The sequence below is a fragment of the Saimiri boliviensis genome, chromosome 4, assembly GCF_048565385.1.
Source record: "Saimiri boliviensis isolate mSaiBol1 chromosome 4, mSaiBol1.pri, whole genome shotgun sequence".
NCBI classification, from domain to species: domain Eukaryota; kingdom Metazoa; phylum Chordata; class Mammalia; order Primates; family Cebidae; genus Saimiri; species Saimiri boliviensis.
Genome location: NC_133452.1, coordinates 103,490,913 through 103,514,914, shown reverse-complemented (window position 1 = coordinate 103,514,914; position 24,002 = coordinate 103,490,913). Strand labels below are relative to the sequence as shown.

Below are 24,002 nucleotides of genomic sequence, written 5' to 3'. Positions count from 1 at the left end.
GTGGGTCATCTACCTACAGTTAAAACACTTGGAACATTCAAGAATACCAAATCACCAACACCATTGCTTTTCGGCGGTAAAGATTTTTTTAGTTTTTTGTTTCGTTTTTTTTTTTTTTAGCACAGCTTAAGGCATCATAGAAATTGATATATAACTGGGTCACTGGGGAAACTTTGATTGAGGAGGAATTAACTTGTGAAGGAATTTTTCAAAGAATGCAACAAAAACACATCATGGAAAATGCTTTCTTCTGATGTTTTTAAGTTTTGAGAGAGAACTAGGTTACGTGAACAATGAGAGATGCAGAGGTTGGTAATACAGTCAAAATTTGTCACACAGGTAATCTACCGTATAGTCACTAACAGGTAGATTCTTGCTTTTCATGGTAATCGGACTTATTGTTTAAATGTACAAATAACCCTGCACACCAGTGGGAAAGCAGCAAGGCTTACCTCATGAGGAATGTAATCAGGAGGCAGTTTACTCAGCATATCTTCAGATAATCTATAAACAATGGCTTCCCGGGTTTCTCCCACACCACCTCCACTCTCTTTGGGTTGAATGTTGGTAATTGTTTCAAGAACAGCAGAAGCAGTGTTACTCTGATACCTAGCAAAAAGAATGAACTGTTCAGAATGGAACAGGGAAACACATAAGAGATAATTGCCAAAGCTAAAATGAACTGATAGAATCACTTAAATCAAAGCAAGCTACAAAAACAAAAAAAAGTGGGGAGAAGAAAAGTTAACTACCATTAACCTAGAGGAATGAAAAAAACTAGAGATCCATTCTGCTGCCTCCTAATAGGACATCAAGAACATCAGCAAAATGAAACACTCTCCATCTTCAAGGAAAGAGACCCCAGAACATCCCTGGCTGTCCAAATCGGTGCTTCACCATCTTGGTTGTAGCTAACCTAATCATCTCATGCTGAACAATGAGCACATCTCCTTTCATTCTTCCTTGCTATAGACTGGTCATGAGAGTCTATCATTATAGGACAACTTGTTGGCTCAAAGATGACCACTCAGATTTCCTCATGGTGTTATCAACTATTAGAAGTTTTTGGTCTTTTCTGTTTTGTTTTCTCATTTTTCTACTGGTTTTATGATTTCCAGGGAAATCTACTGGCATGCACCAGCTCCACTTGTTCAAATGCAGCCATGCATCTTTAAATGCATTTATTCAATAAAGATTTACTATGTACCTGGCACTGAGCTAAGTTCTAGAATATGGCAGGGAAGAGACATCGTTCTGTTTTCTAGTGGAGAAAATAGATATTAGACAATCCTATTCTAATAAGTGCTGTGGAGGAAAATAACAGAGTGCTTTCATAGTGTTTTGATTCTCTCATTCTCACTGTCTAGCTTGCTCTCAGGTTGACCAGATACTCTGAGATGCATGACTTAGTCTCTCTCCCTGAGATGCTGGGTTGACCAGTTATCTGGACATTTGGGTAGGAATGCATGTGTGTGTATGGGAGAGGGGGTGGTGTGTGTGTGTGAGAGTGTGTGTGTGTGTGTGTGTGTGTGTATGTATGTGTGTGTTGGAGGAAATTCACACTAGAAGATCAGTGAAAGTTAAAAAGTCACACATAAGCCGAGACCAGAAGGATGAACAGGTCACCCAGAAAGCAGGGTGGGTTGGGAGGCAGAAAAGGACATTCAGTAAGAAGTAAGGGTAGGGGTGAAAAGGATTTCAGTGTATTTGAGGAACAGCGATAAGGTCAGTGAGGTTGGAGCCAGTGAGTCAGGAGGAGCGATGAGGATGGAGAAGAGGCAGGTGCTACACTGTGCAAAGTTATATGGAAATTTGTAGAATTCTGAACACCACCCTAAAGGCCATGGGCAGCCACTGAAGATTTCCCTAACCAGGTGTGACATAGTCAGATTTAAAATTTTCAGCCTTTTCTCAACTCCTAATTTACCATCTATAAACTTCATATAATTTTATTTTAGAGGGTTATTGTTTTGTTTGCTAATTTTGTCTCTTGTCTAGATGTCAACCACATTCATATTTCCTTTTGTAGATTTGAGAGGCAAATCTAAAAGGGATTCAGAAAATACTTGAAATTAGTGACTTTTCTGTTTTATTTTCTTGAACAGAAAACAAGCTATTGTAATATGGAAATATATATCCGAATTTCATACTTGCATACATTTTAATGTAGCAATTCTATACCTAAGAATTCATCCTTAAAAAGAACGAGACATTTGACATTTCCATTTCTGATAGTATGGTGTAAATGTTACTGTGAACCACCCTTCTGAAACAACTAAAAATTCTGGAGGAGATATGAAAAACATCCTTTTAAAAACATCACTGAAGTGGCAAGACAATAAAAAAAAATCCTCAGGGTCAAATAAAATACAGAGTGAATGCTGGAATCCAGAGAGATAAAGCCAGATTTTACCCTGGGGTAATCAACTAACTCTGGTGTTTTTGAGTTTCTGTTTAGATAGTACAATGAGACAGGGGAGAAGCCCTCATACCTGAGGTAGAAAATATAATAGAAAATTCCTACGTAAATCTGGGACCCCACAGGGCTACAACCTCAGTAAAAGGGTAAACTAGAAAGTAACCTCCACCTGTCAGAATAAGAGGATAGGTAACTTGTTCTATCTAGTTTGACACTAGATGGGGAGAAAATCTTTTCTGAAAATTCTTAATTCACTATGTTTGTGACATTAGTTAACATTTATTCATTTTACTTGTGCAATTTGGAAATGCTCAACCCAATAATTTATTTTAACCCAAGAAGTCTTAGGTGGCACCTGATGGAACCAAACACAACTCTTTCCTGGAACCATATACCTTTGACTCAGGTCTCAAATAAGCCAACAGTTAATTTCCAATAGACATATGTTCAAAGTCAAAAGTTAAAAATGTTATAAGGAAATGAGACACTGTGTGAAAAAGCCAGAGGAAACAACAGAAAGCAGAATCAGACCTGTAGAGATCTTAGTGACTTTTCAGATGCATATTACAAAGTTCTGTATTTGTGATATTGAAGAGTTTTAGAAGGGGACTGAAAATATAAGTATTAAAGGGGAAACTATAAACATGAATAGCACATTTGAAAAAGAGCCAAAAAGAACTTCTAGAAATAAAACGTAACTAAAATGTAAAACCTATACTATGCATTGCTGCTGTAACAAATTGCCACAAAATCATCAGCTTAAAACAAGACAAATTTATTATTTTACAGTTCTGTAGGTGCTAAACATGACACGGGTCTCACTGGGCTAAAATCAACACATCAGCAAGGCTGGCTTCCTTTCTGCAGGATGTAGAAGATCCATTTCCTTGCTCAATTGGGTTGTTGGCAGAATTAATTTCTTTAAGGTTGCAGGGCTGAGGTACCCAATTTCTTGCTGGCTGTCAACTGAAGGCCCTTTCCAGCTTCTATTGGCCACCTGCACTTCTTAGCTTGTGCTCACTTTCTATATTTCCAAAGCCAGTAATGGCAAGCCAAATCTCTCTCACACTTGGACTCCTTTCTCTCTCTCTGCTTCCATTTCATCTTTTGACCCATTCTTCTGCCTCCCTTTCCCACTTTTAATGGCTCTTGTTATTATGTTGGGACTCCATGGATAGTCTAGGTTAACACCCCTATTTCAAGGTCCTTGAACCTAAATTACCCCTATAAAGTCCTTTTTGCCACATAATGCAACATATTCAGAGGTTCTTTGGATTAGGATGTGGACATCTTTGGGAATCCATGATGCTGCCTACCATAACAGCTTATAATGGGTTGAACAGAAGATTAGATACAGCCAAAGAGAGAAGAGAAAAACTGGAAAATAGATCTGAAGACTTTATATAGAACAATGCAGAGGATAAATAAATGGAAAATATGAAAGAGAGATTAAGAGACATGTAGTCTAAGGTGAGAGGCTCTAATATACATCTTAGCAAAGTTTCAGAAAGATGGAGAATAAAAAAGAGAAAAATAAGTGATGAAATAATGACTAGGAATTGATGAAAGACTTGAATTCTCAAGTTCAGCAAAATCAGTGAGTCAAAAATAGGACAAATAAACAAAAAATAGAAATCTACATGTAGATACATCACAGTAAAACTATAGAATACCAAAAACCAAAAGAACATCTTAAAAGCAGCCAGAGAGAAAGAATAGATTATCTGGAAAGAAATAACAATTACACTGGCAGTCAATTCCTCAACAGCAGTAGTAAAATCCACAAGACAATGTCATAGTGTCTTCTATGTGTTAGAATAAAATAACCGTATACCTATATTTGTGTGCCAAACAAAACTCTCTTTCAAGAATGAAGACAAGAAAAAATATTTAAATAAACATTTCACCAAAGAAGTAATACAGATGGTCAATAAGCACGTGAAAAGATGTTCAGTCTCATTATTTATTAGAAAAAAAACAAACAAACTAAAACCACAATATAATACCACTTCACACTTACAAAGAATGATTAAGATCAAAAGATAGACGATAACAAATATTGGCAAGGATGTGGAGAAACTTGAACCTTTGTAATTGCTGGAGGGATTGTAAAATGGTGCGGTCACTTTTGTTTTGTTTTGTTTTTGAGACAGAGTCTTACTCTGTAGTGCTCACTATAACCTCCATCTCCCCAGTCCAAGCAATTCTCATGCCTCAGCGCCCTGAGTAATGAGGACCAAAGGTGGGCACTACCACAAACAGCTAATTTTTTGTATTTTAGTAGAGGGGCTTTCACCATTTTTCCCAGGCTGGTCTTGAACTCCTGAGCTCAGGCAATTCACCCACCTTGACCTCCCAAAGTGCTGGGATTACAGGCATGAACTGCCACTCCCAGCCTGGTGCAGTCACTTTGGAAAGCAGTTTTGCACTTTCTTAAAATGTTAAGAAGAGATTATGACCCAATGACCCAATAACTACATTCTTAGTTATCAACACAAGAGAAATGAAAAGACATGTCCACACAAAGACTTGCACATGAATGTTCACAGCAGTATTGTTATTAATAGCCCCAAAGTAGAACATACCCAACTATTCATCAACTGGTGAATGTATAAACAAAATGTGGTCTATTTATGCACTGGAACACTATTTGGCAATAAAAACCGAGGAAGTATTAATATATGCTACAACATGGATGAACTTCCAAAACATTATGTTAAGTGAAAGAACCCAGGCATAAAAGAACACATAGTGTATAATTCTACTTATGCAAAATCTCCAGAAAAGGCAAATTTACAGAGACAGAAAGTAGAGTAGCAGTTGCCCGAGGCTACGGATGACAGTTGGGCTCAAATGAGCCCAACATTTCTTTTTAGAGTAATGGAAATGTTCTAACATTTTTATTGCAGTAGTAAACTTACTAGAAATCATTTATTGTCCACTTAAAATGAGATAATTTAAGATAGGCAGATTATATATTAGAAAAGCTGTTTTTTAAAAAAGGAGGGCAAAATAAGGCATTTTCATACAAGAATAAAAGAGTTTATCTTTAATAAAAGAATGTCCCCCTCATAGGGGAAATTCTAAAGGATGTAATTTGGAAAGGAGGAAAGTTATTCTACTGCAAGGTTTGAAGTATAGAAAAGAATGGGTCAGGGCCGGGCGCGGTGGCTCACGCCTGTAATCCCAGCACTTTGGGAGGCCGAGGCGGGTGGATCACGAGGTCAAGAGATCAAGACCATCCTGGTCAACATGGTGAAACCCCGTCTCTACTAAAAATACAAAAAATTAGTTGGGCATGGTGACACATGCCTGTAATCCCAGATACTCGGGAGGCTGAGGCAGGAGAATTGCCTGAACCCAGGAGGCGGAGATTGTGGTAAGCCGAGACCAAGCCATTGCACTCCAGCCTGGGTAACAAGAGCGAAACTCGGCCTCAAAAAAAAAAGAAAAGAAAAGAAAAGAAAAGAATGGGTCAATGCATAGGTAAGTCTAAATAAGCATTATAGCATAAAACAATAATTATATACCTAATTATGAGATTATAAAAGAGAAAATTAAAATACTAAAATGTCAGAAGGAGAGTGACTAAAGATAAAGTTACCTAAGAGAAAGGAAAGTAAACATATTCATTTTATTTATTATTTATTTATTTTAAAGAGACATGTTCTCGCTATGTTGCCCAGGTTGGACCTACGCTCCTGGGCTCAAGCAATTCTATTCCAGCCTCCCAAGGAGCTGGGACTATAGGTACACGCCACCATGCCCAGCATAAATATATTAATTTTAAGCCTAAATAAAAACTGATGTTAAGATTTCTAGGGTAACTAGTAAAAGAATAGAAACAAAGTACATAAATTCAAAACTAGCAGAAGAGAAAAAAAAAAATGAAATGAAGAAAATCTTATTTAGTAAAAGGCCAAAAAGGAAGAGGAAAAAGCAAAACATAGAAAGATTGGCACAAAAAAGCAAACATTTTATATTTACCCTTTACATTTTATGTACATTATACATATTTTTTGGTATTTATTCAATGTTTAATAAAGCTGTTTTAGGAGCAATAATCAAACAAGTGTACAAAGATGTATGTATATGATGTTATAACAGTGTTTGTAATAATGAATCCCAGTAAAGGATCTATAAAAATCCATATAGCCAACAAAAATCGTGATGTAGCTGTATATTCATTGATAATGTGAGGTGTCATTGGGGGAATATAGAATAAAATAACATGGCGCCAAACCCAGTTATGGCATTATCTAATTTTGTTGTTAATATTGTGCTTATAGGCACAGAAAAAATCTTTTTGCAGTAGGATTTTTGTACGATAAACTCTTTCTGTAATTATTAGTTTCTTTTTGCTTTTTATTTTTCTGTATTGTTTATGCTTCTCAATAAGAATATAGGACTTTTAGAATAAAGATAGGAAAAATCATTTTCATTTTGAAAAACCCCCATAGGCAAAGTCCATCACAGTTGTCAATAAGTTAACGGACATAAATCAGGGACAAATGTCTCCGGTTCCCTGAGACACATCTTACAACTTACTCTTTTATGCCCCACCAGAAAGCGCCCTCTTCTGCCTTTTCTCTGCAACATATGGAAAGAGAGTACACCCTTCTCTCTCCTCCTTCCCTGGTGCGAGTTCCACAGCCTTTTGTGGAACTTGCCACACGAATTGGCAGAATCCTAAGAAGCCACTGGGAAAGTCATCCAGGCTTCTTTGCTTATGAAAAAGCTGTGCTTGTGGGGACTACAGGGAATCCTATACAGCAGCCACTGGATTCATTAAGGAATAAAGCGGAAGAATGAAGAAGATGGTTTGTCTTCAGCATTTTTATTTGATTAGCAGCTAGAATACTATATCTGGACCCAAACATGCGTACCCAAACACTTGCATCCTTTCCAAAAGTCATGCTGTGATAAATGTACAAGGTGTCAAGCTTCACATACTGAACCTTCAGTCAGATACAGTGATATGAGGGTCTAGTAAGTGTTTGTAACTCCATCCAGAGTTAGGTTATTAACTCCTTATTACCTTTAAATACATGAATTTCCCAGTAAGGACCAATAAAGTAAAAGCTGATTTTTAATGAATGAAAATTGACTGTATAGTATATTTTAGATATAACTTAAAATTATTTTACTATTTTTGTGAACAACTTCTATTCAGATGTTGGGGATCTGGATATCCCAAAAGACACTTATTTTAAAAGTGGAAACATGCATGCAGTTGAATACAAGAAGACAGACACAATATTCTAGTAAAATGACATAAAATGCATTTGCAAACCAGTCCTAAATTTTGAAATATGGCACAATCCCAGTTTTAAAAAGTCATAGAAAGTACTGTATAAGAAAAATACAAATAAGTCTGAAAGTTCAATGAAAATAGCCGGAGACAACAAAATGAAATTAACAAAAATCAACGATCCATATGTTGCCATATACATTTTCAGAAATTTAAATTTGTATGTGATTCATACTACTCCATGAGCGCTCTCTAGCGTTAGGTACACTACAGATAGAATATGTGGAGGAATTGCTATGTTAGGAAAGACAGAGGTGTCACTACGGCTGACATCTTACAGAGAGCCACAAAATACCAAGTAAGCCTGGGTAACATTAAACCTCTAACTTCATCATGAACTCTCTGCATCCATATTTCCTTGGAGCCCCAGAGCTCTTTGTTTCCTGTATCAAACAAATCCCAAACCTAATTAATTATTTTAGCTCTCCCTTATCCCTCACCTGGACTGTTCCTTGCCCCATCTACTTGCGTGACATCAATGTCTGCCCAGCTATCCAACAGAGAACCCTCAGAGATGGCTTCCTCTTTATTGTGACTCCCCAGACCTTCTTCGTTTCCAAGCCCTCATTCCAAATCATTTCCAGCAGCCCCCATCACTGTCATCCCCACTGCCTTCCGTTCTGCCCCTAACTTCCTGATATTCCTCTGCGTGCGGCACTGCCAGCCCTTCCCAACACATCCTCCTGCCTCCATCCACTGTTCCAAGGTAAGTGTTGACATTTCAAAAAGTGATTATTAAATTTATGCAAAGATTCCCCATAACCTTCAAGATGCAATGTGAAGTTCTTCATGTGGCATACAAACCCTTTCATCACTAAGTCTTTTTCTATCTCTTGCTTCTTTCTTCCCACACTCTACCCTATGCTGTGAGCTACATGAAGCTCATCAAACATTCCATGACTCCCCTCATACTTCTTTGACTGTTCCCAAGCCACCTCCACTGCCTAGAATGCTCCACTCCCATTTCTTTATCTATTATAGCTCATTCCTAACAAGCTATTAATATTAACCTCAGCTTAGATGTTTTCACCTTTAGGCAGCCTTCCCTAGACATTTTCCCTATGTGTGCACATAGCTCTCAGTGCTTGCTTTTATTGTTGTACTTGTCATTCTGAACACGATGGCATGCTTGTTTATCTTCATTCCAACTTCAGCCTGAATCACTTGATGGCAGGAAAAGGTTTGAATCTCTGTATGCAAAATGACAATTCCCACCACCTCCTGCAAGCAGAAATTGCCATGTAGAAGGTAGAGTAGGCTAAGTAGATTTAAATAAATGATTAAATAACCATATTCCAATTTTAAAAATTGCCCCAAACTCTTTTGGCAAAACCTTCAAAAGCCACACTCTGCATAGGCCACTCCTCTCTTTAAGAGCCCTGCCTCTCTCATGCTTTAGGCATACTGGACCTGGTTCCTAGAACACCCCACGCACTTTCATGTTTGCATTCCCTTCCTCGCATTGTTCTTTGGTGTGTGCACCCCAGTCTCAGGCTTACTGCTCGTTATGTTCCTCCTACTTGCCTTCTGTCCTTCTTGACCCAGTCCTTCACTCACTTCCTTCCCACCTCATCTCCAATCTGAGAAACTCCTGCACATCCTTTATGACAGTGGCCCCCAACCTTTTTGGCACGAGGGACTGGTTTTGCTGAAGACATTTTCCCATGGACTGGAGGGGAGGGAGCGGGAAGGTTTCAGGATGATTCAAGTGCATTACTTCTATTGTATACTTTATTTCCATTATTATTACATTGTAATATATAATGAAATAATTATACAACTCACCAGCATGTAAAATCTGTGGCAGCCCTGAGCTTGTTTTCCTGCAACTAGACGGTCCCATCTGGGGGTGATGGGAGACAGTGACAGATCATCAGGCATTAGATTCTCATAAGGAGCATACAACCTAGATCCCTCACATGCGCAATTCACAATAGGGTTCTTGCTCCTATGAGAATCTAATGTTGACACTGATTTGACAGGAGGCAGAGCTCAGGAGCTCAGGTGGTAGTGCTCATTCACCTGCCACTCACCTCCTGCTGTGTGGCACAGTTTCAAACAGGCCATGGACTGGTACTGGTCTGTGGCCCAGGGGTTGTGGACCCGGGCTTTAAGGCACAACTTAAATGGAGCCTCTCTCACTAGCTTTGTTTGATCTCTAAGTTGGAATTTATTGCCCCTTAACCTGTGTTATCATCGCAACGCATCCATACCCTGATTTTAGAGTTAACCATATTGTACATCACCAGCATTTGCTGTTCATCATACTCCCCAATAGAAGATGTGCTCCAAGAGCAAGGACTGACTCTTACTCATCTTTGTATCCCCATGTTGGCCAGACAGTAAGTTCTCAGTCAATGTTTGTTTGTTGAATTGAGGCCAATTGGCTTTCATTTTATTAAACCAAAAGACAGCAATTCTTCAATATTTAAAGGGCACGAAAATTTATTTATTCCTTCTTATAGTAAAAATGTAGCATATTGTTATTATTTTATTTCCTGGTACCTTTCCAGGAAATAAAATAATATTTTATTTACTATTTTATAAGGCATTTATATACATATTTATAAAAGTATATATAAATGCCTAATTACAACTTTTGTATTCACTTCTAATAATAAATTCGAAGCATTCATTTCTGGTTATTACATATTTATTATATAACATAATAATATAATAAATAGATCTACAGATATTAGAAATATCTATCTATCTATCTGGCTGTCTGTCTCCTTGAGTCCTTGACAATCTCCTTGAGTCCTTGACAATTGATAATTTCATTTGTTTTCATAGGTTATTTTCATAGGATTTCCCCCTCAGAGTTATTGGTATTTTTCTTATACTTTATATGACTTAAAAACTGGGATTGCATCCTACTTCAAAATTCGGGAACGGATTGCAAATGCCTTTTGTGCCATATCATATATACATAGTCCTCAGAACACAGGAGAATCAGAAAGATATAATTTGAGAATAAAGTAAAGCTATTCTTCTTATGTTATTTTATCAATGCAGATCTTTAATGATTAAAGACAAGAAAACCACAGTAAATTTCTTTAATGCTAAGAAAAGCAGAGTTCATTCTTCCTAGCTGTTCTAGCTACAAACAAAAAACAGAAAGCCCCCATATCTGAATTCTTGGGTGTTCTCTCAGTCACCTTCAGCTTGAGCCCTCTGTGGAAGCATGCTCAGCACCAGCAGCTAGGTGCCAACGGTGCACACCACTGCAGAGATGACCATTTTGCTCTCTGCTGACTCTGGCCAAGTTCACTGGTGCTCCAAGGAGAGACTGATGGAGATGCCACTGCTGCTGCTGCTGCTGCCAGATCCCACCTAATAAATCACTTTCATGGTTGGTGACTGAATTTTTTATGAGATGATCTGAACACAGGCCTCAAAACATAGATGTTGGGAAGAAGCTCTGGAAAGCTGGTCCACTATGAATAAGAGCTAGCCAAGCGCTCCCCAACACACATTTTATTATGCACAGAATGTCATTCCCTGGTATTCCAGAGCTCAACGACTCACATTTCCTTTTCTACAATGTGATTTTATGTTTGCAAAGATATGAAAGGCAGAAGCCTCGCTAGCTAGCCATAATAGAGAACTGCAAATCTCTCTATATGCCACAAAAGCCCAAGGGCTTTCAGGGGAACAGTCCTCATGAATGCTCTGAGATGAAGAACAAGAACTGTAAGAATCCTTGAGGTTTGGTTCTAAGTTATTTCTTGAAGAAAATTTCTCTTTAGAGTAAATATGGGAAGAAGCTCAGATTGCCCTTGTAGCTTGGTGGTTGTGGAAAGTCAGGGTCATAGATAATAAAAATGTGAAACAACTGAAAAACAGAGCTGCCTATGAAATAAACAACTACCTAGTGAGATATTAGTGCACTGTAATATCCAAATCAGCTGAGATTTACATACATCTTTGCACATGAAATATCAATGAGCATACCTTTTTTAAAAAATCTAAATCTCAAAAGTGTCAACAAATACTCAAAGGATATATGTCAGTTGTACTGCATAGAAATGAATATAAAAGTTGTAATAAGGCATTTGATAAATTTCAGAAGGTAAAGAAACATGTATAACCACTGATGAGAAAAAGAGTGAAAGTAAGCAATCCTTTTGACATTGGGAGAGTTAATTTGCAGAGTCTTTGGTACCTTATAAATCCACATTATAAAATGTGAATAAACTGTGTGTTTTCATGGTTCCTATCACTATGATATCTAAACTCTTGGGAGAGATTTTACTCATTTTAAAGCATTTATTCACCTTGATTTCCCCCTCCACTTCAGAGATTCTGCATTCTTAAGCAAGGACTGAGGAGAGAGACTTGTGGTTCCCTCTTCCCAAATCTCCCTCTTCTCTAAAATCTGTGGATGCTAACTTCAGAGTGAAGATTCCAATAAACAGGGGTCATTGAGTTCTCCATCATGGCCCAATTATAGCCTATCATCGATGGCCAGGCATGGTGGCTCACATCTGTAATCCCAGCACTTTGGGAAGATGAGGCAGGTGGATCACTTGAGGACCAGCCTGGCCAACATGGCGAAACTCTCTCTCTACTAAAAATACAAAAATTAGCCAGGCATGATGGCATGTGCCTGTAATAGCTACTCAGGAGGCTGAGGCAGGAGAAACACTTGAGCATGGGAGGTGGAGGTTGCAGTGAGCCAAGATTGCAACACTGCACTCCAGCTTCGGCAACAGAGTGAGACTGTCTTAAGAAAAAAAAAAAAAAGGAAGAAGAATCAAGAATACTGTTGAACGGCATGGATGGTCAGATAAACTCATGATTCCTTTGGCTGGGGACATTCACACACTTAGCATATCTTAAAGAGTCCTCTCTCATGGCTGAGGCTGTTCTGCACACAGGCATTCAAATCTTTCACCTGGGCTCCAGTCCATATTTCTCACCCCATTCAGATACATCCCATGTTCTTTCCCAGCTCAACACACCCCCAACATGGCTCTGTAACTTCTCTAACATACTCCTGTTCCCAACTCCTCCACTACCTCAGCTCCCAGACAAGCAATGTCAGGGGCACCTTTGACTACTTCTTTCATTTCACTCAGAGGTTGAAAAGTTACATCTTGCCGGAGCTGGGCGGGTTTCACCTGGGATGCTTCATCTGTTACTGCTTACTGCTTCCTGGTGGCTGGAGAGGGAACAGTAAGGGGCATAGCGAAGCCCTCCAAGAAGGCAAGCTCAACTTGCCAGGATTCCATCCACCAGATATTTCAGAGCCAGAGGAAAGAATAATCAAACCTAGGACAAGGCTTACTCAGAGACTGAGAAAATTACCAAACACAAAGTTGCAGAACAGAGCCGACTGCCTGAGCAGGAATCAGCAATGGGCTAAGACATGCTGGGGAAAGGGGAGCAGAGGTAGGTGGGAGAGACCCAAGGCCAAACCATATTGGAAGTTGAGGATGAAGAGAAATCCGAGGAGGACCACAGGTCTTACAAGCCTGCCAGTTGCCTCTGGTGGATATAATCCCCCATTGTAGGCAAGGGTCCAGGGCTTTCTACTTGACCTCACTCGTGTAGCGAAAGATTGCAAGATCCTGGCACTATTTTGGGAGATGCTGCTCGCTTATGGCATCCCACAGCATGCATGCCAGAGATGCCATGTGGGCATCTGGACAGAGCTGTAAAGAGAGACTTGAGAAAACACAGAAGGCTTTCTGTGCCCTCTCTAAGCCACCAGTTCACAGCAAGAAACAGATAACAGCTACAGGAGAAGGTTCTCAGCCATTGCTCTGCATTCTCTAAGCCCTGTCAGTCCCCACCTGAGACCTGTCCTGCAGCTTCACTCCCCACCATGATTATCTCTATTCTAGGCCAGCACTGTCACACACCTGGACTTACCCACAGGGCACCTAGTTGTTGATTAGTCACCATGGGTGCTTTACATGAGGTGGAGAGATGAGCCTTGTCAGTGATGGCAGAGAGTTTATCTTTTTTTTTTTTTTTTTTATTGCATTTTAGGTTTTGGGGTACATGTGATGAACATGCAAGATTGTTGCATAGGTACACACATGGCAGTGTGCTTTGCTGCCTTCCGTCCCCTCACCTGTATCTGTCATTTCTCCCCATGCTATCTCTTCCCACCTCCCCACCCCCCGCCCCTCCCCCATTTCCCCCCAACAGACCCCAGTGTGTAGTGCTCCCCTCCCTGTGTCCACGTGTTCTCATTGTTCAACACCCGCCTATGAGCGAGAATATACGGTGTTTGATTTTCTGCTCTTGTGTCAGTTTGCTGAGAATGATGGTTTCCAGGTTCATCCATGTCCCTATAAAGGACGTGAACTCATCGTTTTATTCTAAGCCCTGTGGGAAGCCATTGAGATGGAGGAGAAGCAGAGGGAATACGGGATTCAGCTTGGGGCTTTTAAAGGTCAAGCTGTCTGAAAGACATGCTAGTAGATGTCAAATAGAAATTGTATAAATGACTGTGGAGCACAGAGGAAAGGTCTAGACAACATATACGTGGCATGCTGATTTTTGTTTTTTTGAGATGGAGTTTCGCTCTTGTTGCCCAGGCTAGAGTGCAATGACACAATCTCAGCTCACCACAACCTCCGCCTTCCAGGTTCAAGCGATTCTCCTGTCTCAGCCTCCCGATTAACTGGGATTATAGCCATGCACCGCTATAATTTTTACTCAAAACTATGGCAAATATGGGGAGGAAACCCTTAAATGTGATACAAACAGAAACAAATAAACACAACTATATATCAATTGATAGCGTAACCACACAGGAAAACATCATTAATCCAGCTAACTTTTGAACACAGTCCTCTGTATACTTAGTGGAATATACCCTACAGACAAAAAGAACTGCAAAGAAATCTTGACCTTTACTTAACAGGTTTGTTGCTGGTGGTGGTATTGGCATAGTAATTGCAAATAAAGGAATACATGTATTGAAGTTGCTGGGAACCAGAGTTTTTACAGTGGGGAAAAAAGAGATATCAATACGGAATGGGGAAGACAAAGAAGAACCCTGAGGTATACGATTGGAATTGGAGTTATTTGTATTCATGATGTTTAAAAAAAAATACATGCTTCCTAGCTCTATCCACTGAGAGGGCATACAAGCACTCACACACAGAAATATATGTGATTATAGACAGATACAGCTGTAGATACATAAACATACAGAGATATAAATAGAGAAGGAGAAAAAGCAAATGGAGCAAAATATTAACAATTGTTGGATCCTGGTGGAGGGTGTGGATGTTTACTGTATGTGCAACTTTTCTGAGAGTTTGTAATCATTCCAAATAAAAGTTAAGGAAAAAATAGTTTGTCTTTGTCTCCAATCTCATTTACATTTGAGTTGTACTTCTCTGGACCTTTTCTGGCCCTGGTTCATCTTTCTTCTGAGCTAGTGAGTGAAAAAGCCTTCAGTGAACAAGGCATAGACGCACCATCACTCTGGGTGAGGGTGAGACTGTTTCATCTTGGTGGGATCCTCCGGGAACCAGCTCTCATAACTCCCCAGTCTCTTGTCAAGGATGGAATCAAAGTTGAAAGTCCTCAGATGAGAACATTTTCAGTCACAAACTTTCAAGTGGATTAAGACTTATCAGTTGTTTCTCTGCCCACTCAAGTGAACCTGTGGCATCTTTCTATGGACTCTCCTCGTTGATCACATCCTTCACACTCTAGACGAATTCAGCAGCACTGATTCGGTCAACAAATACTTCCTGAGCACCAAGCACTGCTGTAGCACAAGGGATGCAGCGATGAAAACACATGAAAGTTTCAGATCTAGTGAAACTTACGGTTTAGTGGTGGTGGCTGGACAATAACAAATCAATAATTAAAGCGTAGAGTATATCAGTGGGTGATACAAGCTATAGAGAAGACCAGGCCAGGAAGACAGGGTCTTGGGCAGGGTTTAGGGAATGGATTGCAGTCTTTAAATAGCACAGCCAGGGAAGGGATCATTGAAAAGGCAATATCTAACAAAGACCAGAAGAGGTAAAAGAGTGAGCCACAATGACATCTAGAGTGCGAGAGGTTCCAGGAAATGCAAGTATCCTGTGACAGGCAGTCTGGCCTGTCCAAGTAACAGGACGCTGTCTGGCCTGAGAGGGCATGAAGGAGGGAGAGGACTGAAAGAGCCAGGGTGGGGAGGTAGAGGGCAGTGTCATCATTTAGTTTTGTAGGTCATCTATGTAGGTCACTGCCGGTCTTTGACCTTGACTCAGAGTGACATGGGAACCTTGGGAGGATTCTGCGCAGAGGGTTGATATGGTCTGACTCACTGTTTAAAAGTCTCAGCTAAAGCCAGACTCCTTTCCTGTGCTCCCTCTTTCAGAGGATGTAAGCGCTGACTGTCAACCCAATCCCTGAGGAATCCTTTTTATTTCTTCACTTCTTTCCTGTCCCCAGAAAGCCTCCTTAAATAACAGCAAGAACTACCACCAACGAGCCTTTTCGGTTCCATCACAGGGGCAGAGTGAAGCATTGGCATTTGTAGGTATTTTTAATCATGTCCAAATCTTTGAGGTTGAAAAGCAGCATGGATGGGATGAGAGGATACAGAGAAGGTGGAATCAATACAGGTGTGGGCCGAAAGTGCATGCCTCATGCTGGGAGCTATGAGGGTGGTCAGAGGTGGGAAGACAATGTAATTGGCAGCAAACTTGGACTCCTGGGACATCTGGCAAGACCAGGAAAATGTCCATGTCCAAACCCAGAGAATTATTAAGGTGACAACAGTAGGCCAGGGACGAGGAGAGAGGAATGCCCCACTCTTAGGGTATTCTTAGTTTAGAATCTGCCAGAGAAGCCCTGGTTTCTTCTGTTTCCTGAAACCATTTTCCCAAATGTAAACCTTGTAGCTTTTCATCAGTGGGCTGCAGAAGAAATGTGGTCCGTTCCAAAGGATTCCAGTTCAGGCACTTGGGTTTCTCGAACCCTCCCTGTGGGCAGTTTTATTTTCTGGTAAGGATCTCTAAAGAGAGAAGGAGTGATACCTCATCCCAAGGGGCTTGGGACTGGGGAGCACTTCTTCTCTAGGTGATGAGCAGCGACCTCATGAAGAGCTGAGCCCCTCCACTCTTTCCTCCCGGGGCTGTGCATCTGTGTCGGGTGCTAAGTGCTTACTGCACTGTGCCCACCATGAGCAGTGCATGACAGATGGATGCAGATGAGCAAGTGAGGGAGAGGGACCATGAGGGAGAGGATCAGGCAGAAATATGATTCTTCACCCTCCCATCTGTTCTTGCCTGGCTTTTTAGATTCTATTTATGAGCATTATATTCTTAATGAGTTTTTGAAGAAAGACAAGAGGAGCTGGCAGACCACTCTCCTGTCGGTGGAGAGTACCGCTACCACTAACACCAACCGGTTTTATGACATGACAGAGGAGAAATAATCAATGCATAAATTAGAGTTTAACATTGTCATAAACACTGGAGCATCAGGATTTAGTGAGAGGAGAGCAGCCCAAGATATGACAAAGTTGTAATTGGGAGACAGGAAGCGACACTATTTTTCACAGTAAAGTAAAAAAAAAAGGAGAGAGATTAGGAGAGAAAATGAAATGCACTGTCTTTGCCAGACTGAGTTACAAATGACCCCTTCAAATTAAAAAATGCCAGTGACTTACGTGATATCAGCATTAGGGTGAAGCCCAAAGACTTCAGGGTTATCTAGGGAAGGCAGTGACTGGATGTATTCAAAATACTGGTCTAAGGTTTTGCAGACGGGGATTTTATATCCGGTATAAAAGCAGAATGACGGTTCAAACATCTTCTCACTGAACCAGACCTGTATGTGAGAGAAAATAAAAGAAGTAAAACTGACGAGCATCTAAATGAAAACTGCTACGGTGGGGGAGCACCTTATTTCCATTTTAATTGAGTTTTCAATATTGATTTTGAGAGTGCCTTAACAATACCACTGATAGAATAATTAGTGCATATATGGAGAAAAGAGAGAGGCCAGAACACAATCCGACCTGGCCTCTGTTTAACACCAAAGAAAGCATTCGCTAAAGTAAGGACAAGAGAGCAACTCTACAAGCCCATTCTCTACTTGAGTCATTCGACAGCCCTCAATTCCACTTTAGAAGAGGAGTAGGAACATACCACAAAGTCTGTGAGGCAATACCCACTCACACAAGAGAACATCTGAGCATTTTCATCACCCCACTTCTCCCCTATGTGGGGCTCATACCAGGAGGCTGTGCTTGTGAACAGTTTCACTCACACAGCGCTGAGCACTAGCACATGGCCAGGGGAAATCCATGCTAACATCTCCCCTCCCACCCTGAGCTAAAGAGCTTCCTTTGCTAATTATGTACCTGTCCACAAGAAGTAAATGTATTCAACTGCCTTGCTGTTCACCTTAAGACATCCCTTTCTTATTCCAGATGAATTGATTGTCTTTAACAAAACAGTGGGAGAACAAATATATGGCTGGTGTGAATAGATTTACTCTGAGAAAGGAAAACAAAATGATGCTAAATGCCTATGAGCCAGGTTTGAGGCAAACCAATTTTCCCAGTGGGAAAGGAAATAATAGTAAGACAGGAAGAGTGGAAATGCAGAGATGATGTCTGAATTACTAGGAGCACTTGATGTGAAAGAGGGACGGCGCCTTACTCTGGCTGGTCACATGTTCTCTAGCACCTTCCCTCCATCTCCTTCCTCCAACTCTTTTTAGATCCAGGGATTGCTCTGAAATACCATGTGTACTGACTCTCTCTCTGTTTTATCCTATTCAACTCCTATGCACGAGCGGGCTGAGCTTGGCACCAGAACAGAATGCAAAGATAAGAGACACAGTCCTTTCTTTCAAGGAGCTTGTAACCCAGTGGAGGATAAGCCATTTACTTAATAATCACAATACAAAGTGCACTAAGGCAAGAGCCAGAAGGAAATAGAAATAAGCAAAATACTAAGGAGGTTTACAGCAGGAACAAAGAACAGCCAGGTGGATGTCAGATGAGGCCTTCTCAAGGAGTTGATTTTTGGAGGTAAGGAGGTAAGCCTCGAAGGAGAAAATTTTGACAGCAAAACTTGGAATGGGGAGGTCACATAAGCAAAGGTATAGAACAACTGATGCAAAAATGAGAAGCAAGTTAAGTGAAAAAAAACTATAGGGTGGACACAGGGTAGTCATAAGAGATAGGACAGGAAAGGTGAGGTGAGGTCATATCATGGATGACTGTTGATGTCAGGGTGAGGACTGGTGATTAATTTAAGAAATGGAGAGTAGTTGAAAGTTATTAAAGAGAACAGTGTTATGAGCATGGTCATTACTTAGAAATATTAGATTTTTTACGATGTGGATGACTTAAATTGCAGGAAGACATCCTAAGGGGACAAAGGTCATGGGTCCACAGCACACAGACAGCAAATGACCACACTGAATTTTGTGTTGCCAGATGACATGTATGTGTAAAAGCAAAATGAAGTTTCTTCCTGTTTTCCCAGCACTTTATGTATACACAAATAGCTGAGTTTCGCCAAATTTGGAGGCTCTTTTGGGGCAACGTCAAAATATGAAGTCTATATGGAACTACTTTGTGAGCCATCATCCTCCACGAACACCCAATATAGTCCCACAATTGTTGGCTTTAGCAGAGAGACTCTGTAAGATGCTGAGAACGGAGAAAACAAGGTTCAAAGACAAGCCCTAAATTGAAAGTCAGAGGGACAGAGGATGCCATGTGCAGGCACGAGTTGACAGTGGAACTGCTTCTCCCATGGGCAACTCTGGATCACATGGTTGGGATAAAATGGAGGCAGTGCAGGCAGGTAGCTGGTCAGAAGGCAAGCCTAGCACTGAGGATGAGATCAAACAGGTGAAGGCAGGGTGTGGGGGCTGTGGGGCTTTTGGGCAGCCTTTCTCAAGAGGGTTGCTGCAGCCAGGTTCATGTGGTAAGCTCATGTCCTTCGGGCCAAAGATCCAAACTCACCTCTGGTTTTTGACGACCATCTGCAACAGGTCCAAGCTAGACAGAGAAATGAGTGAGGGAAAGCAACACGTGAGACAGGAGGTTGGAGAGGATGTAGGGCAAAGAGAAGATTCAGTGGGATAAGGAAGTGGGGTGGCCGACAGTGAGAGAATTGAAGCCACTGAACGTTGTGCTACTCTTAGGGAAGTCCTGAGAGATAGGGAGGGAATGAGCCCACGGAAGCTACTCAGGGCCAAATGAACGGAAAAATGGTAGGATGAACTTTTGACTTCAGGCACCAATTGCTGAGAATGGAGTCCAGAGAAACCAGAATCAGATGATAGAAGGGAGTAACATAACTCAGGTGGGGAGAGAGCTGCTGTTCCTTGGGAACAGCCCCAGTGAACTGGGGCCTGAATATGGAACCCTGTACTTTTAGATCAGGAAGTCTGCACAACCCAGGCCCAGAGGACAGAGAATCTTGGGCTTCTAGAAGGGGGTTGTGGTCAGCGGACTAGTCCTCTGTGGTCCAAAATGCCAAATGTCAGGGTATAGGCAAGAAGTAGAAGAGGAAGAAAGGCAGGAGAGAGGTCAGAGAGAGGAATCCCCTGCTTGATATCTTGAAGGTGGAGCAGGCTGAGAGCTGTACTTCTTCCTCCTCCTCCCCGTGCTCCTGGCTCAGACGTCTCCCTGGAGGTTCTGGACCAACACAACAACTTTCTGTCATCACTATCTACATGCTGAAGAATTCCAGATCCTTATCTCTGTGCTTAAGATCCATCAGAACCTCTGAATCCGTAGATCCAGCTGCCTTGTTCACCTGAATTCATGCATTTGTTTTTTATTCAACAAATATTTATTGAGCACTGACAAGTGTTGGGCTCTGTTTCTGGTGCTCAGTTTGGCACTGATGTAACAAGACGAAGTCCCTGCACTCAAGGCAGTTACAGTCTTAGACAACTTGATTTGGATGTCTAATAGAAATCTCAAATGTTATGTGATCAAAACTGAACTCTTAATTTCCAGCCCTAGCCACTAAAACTCATTTCTGCTGCAGTCCTTCCTCTTCTCTGTAAATAGTCCTATTTTGCATCCAGTGGCTTAAGTCAAAACTAGGGGTGACCCTGACTCCCCTCTTCTTTCACCCATGCACTTGATCCCATCAGCATTCTACTGGTACTCTTGGTGAACTAATTCTGAAACTAACCACATCTTAGACTCCACTGCTAAAACTCCAATTTTAGGTACTTTCACAATTATTCTAACAAAGTATACTTATTAACACATTATTCTTTTCTCCTTCAAATCTCAAATACAGAGGTGAGTTTCTCATACCCCTGAGTTTATTATGTTTATAAATCTAGGCCCCTTTTATTTTTTATTGTTTATTTTTATTTATTTATTTATTTATTTATTTATTTATTTATTTATTTGAGACAGAGTTTCACTCTTGTTGCCCAGGCTGGAGTGCAATGGCACGATCTCGGCTCACTGCAACCTCCACCTCCTGGGTTCAAGCAATTCTCCTGCCTCAGCCTCCTGAGTAGCTGGGACTACAGGCACACACCACCACGCCCAGCTAATTTTTGTATTTTTTTTTTTTTTTCAGTAGAGACAGGGTTTCACCATGTTGACCAGTATGGTCTCGATCTCTTGACCTCGTGATCCACCCACCTTGGCCTCCCAAAGTACTGGAATTATAGGCGTGAGCCACTGCACCCGGCCAAGGCCCCTTTTATTTTAATTTTTCCCCCATTCTGTTCTGATATCCACTCACTGTCTCCTTTTCCCTCTGAGGGCATCTATTTAAGTGTACTTGATATATGTCCTTGAACATGTATTTATCCTTGTGAACTAGGCATATATTCCTTGATAGATGCCATTTTATTTTTTTAAAGCTCTACATTCACCACTGTTTGTAAGACCTATGCATGATGTCATATAGATCAATCCTTCCGAGTGCTGCATTGTAAACCACCATAGGCCTCTACAATAGGTAACTTCTCTATTTCCCCATGATGGATACCTAAGTTGCCTTCAACTTCCTGCTACCACCAACAATGCTATGAATAATCTCTTTGTACATTCTGAGAATTTCTCTGGGACATATACTCAGGAGGCGGATTCTGGTTCAGAAGATAGTCATATCACACACTTAAGACGACTATGACCACCAGGCTGCGCCCCACAGGGGTGAGCAATAGTGTACCATGGTGCTCACCCACCACATCTTACCTATTCTCTGAGGAGTCTTAGGTTTTTGTAGCGAATGCTATGATGTCCCACCTAATCCTCATTCAGGAGCAGGTACTCACTCTCTCCGCTACTGGAGTGTTGGCTACTGTGGGCTTACGGCATTGTCCCTCCCCAGGAACTGCCCTAGCGGGTGGGAGCTGCCTCGGCCAAGGTCATGTCTGGGAGGAAGGGAGCGGAGGAGGCACTTCATGCAAATCACCACCTCTGTTTCCAGGAAGACAATCTGTGATGCTTGACTTCAGCTCCATATACAATGTTGCCATGAATATTTTTGTACATGTCCGTTTGTGGACTCTTTCTAGAAATGTTCTGGGATATACCTACCTGGGATACCTAATTTCAGTATTACCGGACTGCTTTCCAGGAGGTCTGTGTCCATTTGACCTCCCAGCAGCAGGGCTCCTACCTCCACACATCCTCACCAACACTTAATATTTTCCACAGTTCTCCATATATAGCTTCAATAAAAACTTGCTAGAATATGTAAAGGTTAAAAATCAGTTTTCTGGTCAACCCCCAGCTTATCGAAATACTCCCAAAGCTTGTGCTTTGTTGTTGAGGCTTTACTTTTATCAAGAAAAAAAAGATCATTTAAGCAGAATGACTGGTATAGGTCCCAACATAAAGAACTTAAAAACCATAAAATACATCTGATTTTTTCCACTCACGTGTTGTCTATTATTTCTCTAAAATGTAAAAAATTTTAAGAAGAGTTTGAGTCTGATAGGTGCTATTTATTATATTCATCCTTGATGTGAAAGCCACAATTGCTAAGGAATAATTTTCTCTAGAAAATGTTTATCAGCAGGTTACATGTGGATTTCACTTGGCACAGAGAAAAAGCGAACACTTCCTCAATTTTCAGTTGTCCAATCTAATAGAAGAGATGAGAAACTCAAATTATCATTAATCCCCCAATCACTTATTTGGGGGCTTGAAGTCACAGTGAGACTTTCACCCAGAGGAAGAGGCATAGAAATGATGGCCAATGTTTTCCTCACAAGTGAGGTGCACAGGAATGGGGAATATGGAGGGGTGGGGTGGCCGAGAGACCCTGGGCACTGGCAGTTTCATCTATACGGGAAAGGAGTTCTAGACCAACGAGAACTGACCACTGCTCTGCTTGGCACCACAAGTGATTGCTGGTTGTTTTGTGTGTGTGTGTGTGTGTGTGTGTGTGTGTGTGCGCGCGCGTGTGTGTGTGCACGCGCGTGCGCATGCACACGCATGTTTGTTTCTTGGCTAATTCTTTGCAGCAGCTCTGCTGCATGCTTAAGTTTTGCAGACCTAGTACAAACAACAAAATTGGAAAACACAGTGAAATGTGTTTCCAACCTTTATTTTTTCTAAATTGACTTACTCTGGCAAAGCAATTAAGTAGACGTTTATCAAAGTCGTCTGTCACTCTGCCTCCATATTGTACTTCTCCGATCATGTACCGAACCGTATTCCATGATACACCCTTTATTAAAAGTAAAAAAGTATTATTCATTGTCAACCCAAAAGCATCATTATAAACATTTCAGGTCTTTCCCTAGAGGAAAGGTCTGGAAAAGGAAGCACTCACTAGACTTGTATTTAAAATTATTCATCAACTTATATTAATAACTCTTTCACTATTACATGGCTGGACCCACTACAGTTTGTTCACCAAGGGAAAATCTACAATACTAAACACTGGTAAGTATATTGTACATATATTATTTAAAATAGGGCAAAAAGACTATTTTTCACTCTGGGGATATAATTACCTATAATACTCATTGTAGTAATGCCAAGTTGTTACAGAGGGAAAAAGTGGTGTTTAGTGAAGAAAGAAGGAAAATCAAGTAATCATTGCTTTAATACCCTTTCTTAGTAATATATTTTCTGGAATCATTATGAGAACAACAAGAAAATTATCTATCCACAATATTTTTCTACAATGCAATCCTCTGCCATCCTCTGCATCTCATTCTGTGTGCTAAAAGTACATCAAAATATTTATTCATTTCTATAGCAATTTGTGAACTAGCAATATATTGCAGATATTAGCAGTTTTTTTTTAAACCCTTGATACATTTGGGACAGGAGAAAGAAGGATCTTT

At 40.7% G+C, this 24,002-nt stretch overlaps 1 protein-coding gene across 1 annotated transcript in view; it reads right to left on the bottom strand.

Moving 5' to 3' along the window:
* DNAH8 (dynein axonemal heavy chain 8) overlaps window positions 1-24,002 on the bottom strand; it is a 313,022-nt gene that overhangs the window by 21,973 nt on the left and 267,047 nt on the right. Inside the window, exons 86-88 of the mRNA XM_039467518.2 lie at window positions 23,276-23,377; window positions 17,365-17,525; window positions 453-609 (exon numbers count right to left, since the gene is read on the bottom strand). Coding sequence (XP_039323452.2) covers window positions 453-609; window positions 17,365-17,525; window positions 23,276-23,377 — 420 coding nt within the window. The remainder of the gene's footprint in view (window positions 1-452; window positions 610-17,364; window positions 17,526-23,275; window positions 23,378-24,002) is intronic.